This window comes from Pinus tabuliformis, chromosome 4_2 (genome assembly GCF_031772625.1).
Source record: "Pinus tabuliformis cultivar Carrire ecotype Pingquan chromosome 4_2, CPIR1, whole genome shotgun sequence".
Lineage (NCBI taxonomy): Eukaryota > Viridiplantae > Streptophyta > Pinopsida > Pinales > Pinaceae > Pinus > Pinus tabuliformis.
In genome coordinates, this window is record NC_142304.1 from 552,064,665 (window position 1) to 552,070,349 (window position 5,685).

Genomic DNA, 5,685 nt, shown 5'->3' on the forward strand with positions numbered 1-5,685 from the left:
AAAACAGTGCCAATTTAACTTGCAGGGGACACCAAAAACGTTGGCAATGCTATGTATCATTTGGGATGAAGCATTCCATCCATAAATACAGCTTTTAAGGTGATTTATTTGACCTCCTGAATATCTCATAAACTTGTCAAGCAGGGACTTGAATCTTCTTGCAATAATGGTGGTTGCCCCCCCTAGCAGAAGGGTGTCATCGGCAAATTGAGAGTGGTTTATACTTTTAATGCCATCTTCAAACTTGATGCCCGTAATGAGGCCTGACTGCCTCTTTTGGTCAAGGTCATAGCTAAATGATTCTGCCATGAGGATGAAGAGATAAGGGGATAAGGGGCAACCTTGCCTTAGTCCTCTTGAGGATTGAAAGGAGGGTCCGGGTCTTCCGTTGATGAGGGGAGCGATCCAAGGTCCAGAGATGCAGGCTCTTATGACATTAATAAGGAGAGGTGAGAAGCCCATCCTTTGAAGAACTGCAAATAAAAATGAATGCCTTACCCTGTCAAAGGCATTGGCCAGATCTAGTTTCAGAATGAACCCTTTCTCATTCCTTGCATGACTTGAGTGTATGGCCTCTTGAACTAGAAGAATAGAGTCTGAAATTTGTCTATTAGCCATAAAACCTCCTTGGTTTTCTGAGATCAGCATCGGTAGAAGAGGTTTGAGCCGAGAGGCTATGATTTTAGTGAAAATTTTGTATGATGAATTGCATAAAGATATAGGCCTGAAGCGAGAGAAATTGGATGGGCGGTTCTCCTTAGGAATGAGGGCCAAGTGGGTAGAATTTGTATATCCACCTATTTTGCCTTTTTTTTGGATCCACTTGATGTATTTTATGAGGTCCTTCTTTATCAACTCCCAGTAGTCCCTGTAAAAACAAATCGGGAAACCATCCGGTCCAGGTGCCTTGTTGGGCTGGAGGCTCCAGATTGCTTCAACTATTTCTTCCTCTTTTATTTCTGCTGTCAGGTTTTTTATTCAGATCATCTGTGACTTTAGAATGAAAATGTTGTAGCAAATCATCATAAGATTCTTCCTCCTGTGCTTCGGTTAAAAGGTCCTTAAAATGTTCTGTGGCTGCTTCTTTGATATCTATTTGTTCCACATGTTGAGTCCCTGTGCTGTCCGTAATGGCAGTTATGGTGTTTCTGACTAGTCTTGCAGTGGCTTGTTTATGAAAGAAGGAGGTATTCTTGTCCCCACTTTCCAGCCATATTTGCCTTGATTTGATACGCCACTTTTCTTCCTCCTGCCTTTTAATTTTGCTCAAATTATTGTACAGCTCTTCTTCTTGGAATTTTTCATTATGGCAATATTCCTTTTGTTCTATTGTGCATTGAAGTTCAGCAATTTGAAGTTTTAGCTCATGTTTTTCCTGTTCTGGCTCCTTATAGTGTGATTTGGCCCAGTATCTAAGCGCTTTTTGCACATTCTTTAATTTGTTCTCCCATATGTAGCCTGGGGAACCTTCAATATGATGTCCCCAGGTGAGCTAGATGATGTTTCGGGCAGCTTGATGATCGCTCCAAATATGATTGTATTTAAATGGAAGCGGACCAAGGGCGCAGTGAGTATTCAATGCGAGTGTGATTGGATAGTGGTCTGAAACGGCAAAGGGTAAAATGGCGGAGTTTACAAATGAGAAGGTTGACAGGAGGGAGATATTAACCAAGAATCGATCTAGCCTCTCCATGATATTGTGGTTGCCCAGCCTTCGATTGCTCCATGTGAACTTGCGTTTTTTTGGAGCTATATCTATCAAATCACCAGTGTGCATTATATTTTCCATTTGGTTCCTGAAAGGATCTGGCAGAAAATTCCCCCCTCGCTTTTCATTAGCATGCAGAATTAAGTTGAAGTCGCCGCCTACTATGATGTTGCTATTGTCTTCTTCCATAATGTGATTACTAAGAGCTTCCCAGCAGATTTCTTTATCCCTGTAATGATTGGGAACATATACATTAAAGATGACAATCTGTTGATTGCTGATATTATTTCTCAGAATTGTTTTTATCCAATGTTGATCGATTAGCTCAGCTTCACTTTGCCAATCATTTTGGTTCCAGATGGTGGTAATTCCTCCAGAAGCTCCTCTAGCTTCGCATATGCTTCCTTTGTAATATTTATACTTTCCAATGATCTTGTTGATTTCTGATTCTCTTTGCTTTGTTTCCTGTAGTAATATGATGGATGGTTTCTCCTGCACTATAAGATCTGTTAGAGCATTGATTTTAGAGGGGTGCCAAAGTCCCCTACTGTTCCAAGAAAGTATTTTAATCATTTCAGACCTGTGATTCGAGGAGGTGCTCTACCTCCCTTATCTTTGCTTGCTACTTCTTGATCTTTTGTGCCCTGAACGTAAGATTCTATTGGATTCTGCAGACCAAGGGCTATGTCTTTCTGCGCGTTTTCATCCCTACGCTGTTTTGTAGTCTTTCTCCCCAGCTTCTTTTGGCCATCAAAGGAAGATCGCTGATCCTTGGAGTTGCTTCGGGTTATTCTAGGGGGGAGGGGTTCAATTAATAGGGGAGGAAGGGCAGTCATAGAGTGAGGGGAAGAGGGATGATCAGGAGGGTTCGAAGGAGTAGGGTCATCTTCAGGGAGGGAAAGAACATGGAAGGGGTTGGAGGATGGAGGAGATTGAAGGGATTTTCCAAATCCAGGGGATTGAGATTGATGAGGAGGGGAAGGCGGAGGAGATGGGATTTGGGCAGAGGTTTTATGAGAGGAGGGACCAGGTTCATTGGATAAAGAGGGACTAGGGGCTGATTTTTTTTTACCACTTCTCATTGCTGTTCTTGAGTATTATTATCCACATTAATGATCTTAGTACAATGATTAGAAAAATGACCATACTCGTGACATACCTTACACTTGAAGGGGATATGTTCGTAATCGAGTTGTTGTATGTGCGACCATTCATCGACTTTGATCTTGATGGCTTCTGGAAGTCCTTTGCACAGGTCGACCTCGACGCAGATATGGGCACATGCTTGCATGTTGTCTCTTGGCTCGCTTCTGTCAATATATTTGCCGACTGCATTTCCGATGGCTCGCACAGATTCATCTCCCCAGCAGTGTAATGGGAGATGGGGGAGGCGAACCCAAACAAGAACCGCGTTAGGAATATCAAGCTTTGGATCGAAATCTAGCGTCCACTTGTTTAAGTACAGACCTCTGGAGTCCATAAAATATGGCCCATTGCGAAATATCAGATCCTTGTCATTCTTTGTCTCGAAGTGGAAGGTGAAGTAACCCTTCCCACAAAATCTAATAGCAATTTTCCCTTGGATTTTGTCCGACCAATTTCTTTCCACCCACCTCTGAACAGTTTTAGGTGAGGGCCAAAGACCAGTGAATTTCCCTATCAGACCCTTTTCGGCCAACGCAAGTGCAGCCATTCTAGGCAGAGTAGGAGGAAGGGAAACCTCTTGTAATCCTTCTACTTTTTTTACAAATTTTGAAATGGTTGGGCGAGCTCGTTAAGGCAACAAGGAGCTAACAAGAGCTGAGAAAGCCAGCTGTTGAGCGACCTCCTCCGGTGGAGCCTCCGGAGGGGCCATCAGGAAAGAGAGGGGCGCGAACCAGAGTTCTGATGGCGGCCAAGGTAGTGCGCTCGCGCGCTAGGGTTCTCAGGAGCGCAGGTTCCTTGTTGTTATAATATTTAAAAAAATTTAAATCAATTTATAATCTAAAATAATGAATGATTAATTTAATTTTTAAATCAATGTAGATTCTAGAATGATGAATATCGATCAATGTATTTCATTATTGAATCTCGTATTGTATCGATGAATGATATATGCATCAATATGAATGGTGATTATGGATTGGTGCATTTTATTATTTAATTCATATATATATATATATATATATATATATATATATATATATATATACCCCGACGTCCCCTTGTCCTCCCTAAATTTCCCTAAATTTTGAGGGTATTCCCACATGTCCCCCCTTATGCATCTCCTCACACTCGCATCCCCTGAGTATTGGTGGAACATTGGTTAGATGATGATGGTATTAGGAGGCCAATGCTTCATGATGTTGTTGGAGTTTCTTAGTGACTATGAGTGTTGATGTTATTATTTGGTATTGATTGTGTCCCTAGGAGGGGTTTTCTACATGGTCCTCCTATGTTGAATATTTGGTAGGAACATACTTCATGATTGGATGGGTTAGAATTTTCAAATTTCCCGTTTCTTATGATTTTGATGTGGTTAGGTAATTTGTGTTGTGGTAGTGCATTTTTCCTTGGTGGGATTTCCCTAGGTGATATGACTTGACATTGCAACATTTGCTAGACATAACCTAGATGGAATGTGTTTGACAATGTTAGTACCCTTGTTGATGTTGTTTTTCCAAAGCTGGAGACTTTAGATTTTGGAGGTATTACATACAATTTTAATGATTGAGCATTTTCTAAAGGTTTGATGAGGTTTTATCATGTTTAAGTCCTTTGTTGGTGTGCCCTAGAATTAAACCTAGTTTGAACTTCTATTTTGTCATTGTGCTACTATCATCATGGAATTACTGCTAGGAGATATAACGTGTTTCCATGGAACACCTATTGGAGTGTGCCTCCCCTAATTGGCACACATGTTCATGCTAATTTAATTAGATGGAGTATATTAGGAGGTTGGACTAAGGTTATATTTAAGCATTAATCTTTTGCACACACATGTTGATATTGATTTAACCATTTAATGGTTAATTTATCACAATTTCCATGGAGGTTAATGACGTGAGCATCATAATTAACTTGGAAACTATATACACTTGTGGTTAGGGTTTTGATAGAGCACTCCCCTCTTGTCTACAAATTTTAAGGCTTACATGATACTAGGAAACAACACAATTTGGCACATGCATTAATGGTGTCTCTACTTTTGGCAGTCCTTTCTAGGGTGCACTTCACATGGAAATATTTTCTTACTTGTTGGGTGGCTAAGGTAGTTACATGGCACAACCTTCTAGAGCACACTCCCCTACATGCTCCCTCATCTTTATTCCATGGTTACTTCAACTAAACTCTTCATCTTTGACTACATCACACCCTCACCTTTTTGACCTAACACATATTATTTTATTTAGAGGTTATGGAGGGATTTTCTTGAGAAGCATGTGGCATACTTTGAGGGCCACACGTGGCACTACACATGCTCTTGCTTGTTCTTCCATTACTGGAGATTATCTGAGAGGACACATTTGTGGAGATGGTCCACCTACTATTTTTGGGGTTGGCCACTTCCTTTCTTGTGGAGCACTCCATCTAGTTAGAACTCTGCACATTCATCCATGGATTTGGTTACCTTGAAATTCACATGTGGACTAGTTGAACAAATCTTGTGGACCAATTGTTATTTTTGAATTGTTGGTATGATGCCTTCTCCTAAGAGTATTATTTAATTGTTTTATCTCTCATGCACCTTGGAGGGAAGCCTTTATGAGATTTTCTAGGTGGACCCTTCAGCACGTCCTCCTATTTTGAAGATTATTTTATAGTATCTTGCATGCATCCATCTTGGATAGAAAATTATATGTGGACCTCTTGCATGTTGACTTGATAATCATACCTATTTTTGGTAGTATGCTCTCTATTAGAGATCTCTATTGCATTATTCTTCATATTTTTTTATAAGGGTGAATTTTCTTAGAGAGTCTTATGTCCACATATTT

At 40.5% G+C, this 5,685-nt stretch overlaps 1 protein-coding gene across 1 annotated transcript; it reads right to left on the minus strand.

Moving 5' to 3' along the window:
• Positions 1-2,786: 2,786 nt before the first annotated feature.
• LOC149170463 (uncharacterized) lies at positions 2,787-3,401 on the minus strand. Its single transcript, XM_089425596.1, has one exon. It carries the CDS (start codon positions 3,399-3,401, stop codon positions 2,787-2,789), a length of 615 nt encoding a protein of 204 aa, XP_089281722.1.
• Positions 3,402-5,685: the final 2,284 nt, after the last annotated feature.

Bases quoted from the DNA above. Each gene is read 5' to 3' on its own strand.
- LOC149170463 (XM_089425596.1), bottom strand. From the start codon at position 3,401: ATGGCTGCACTTGCGTTGGCCGAAAAGGGTCTGATAGGGAAATTCACT.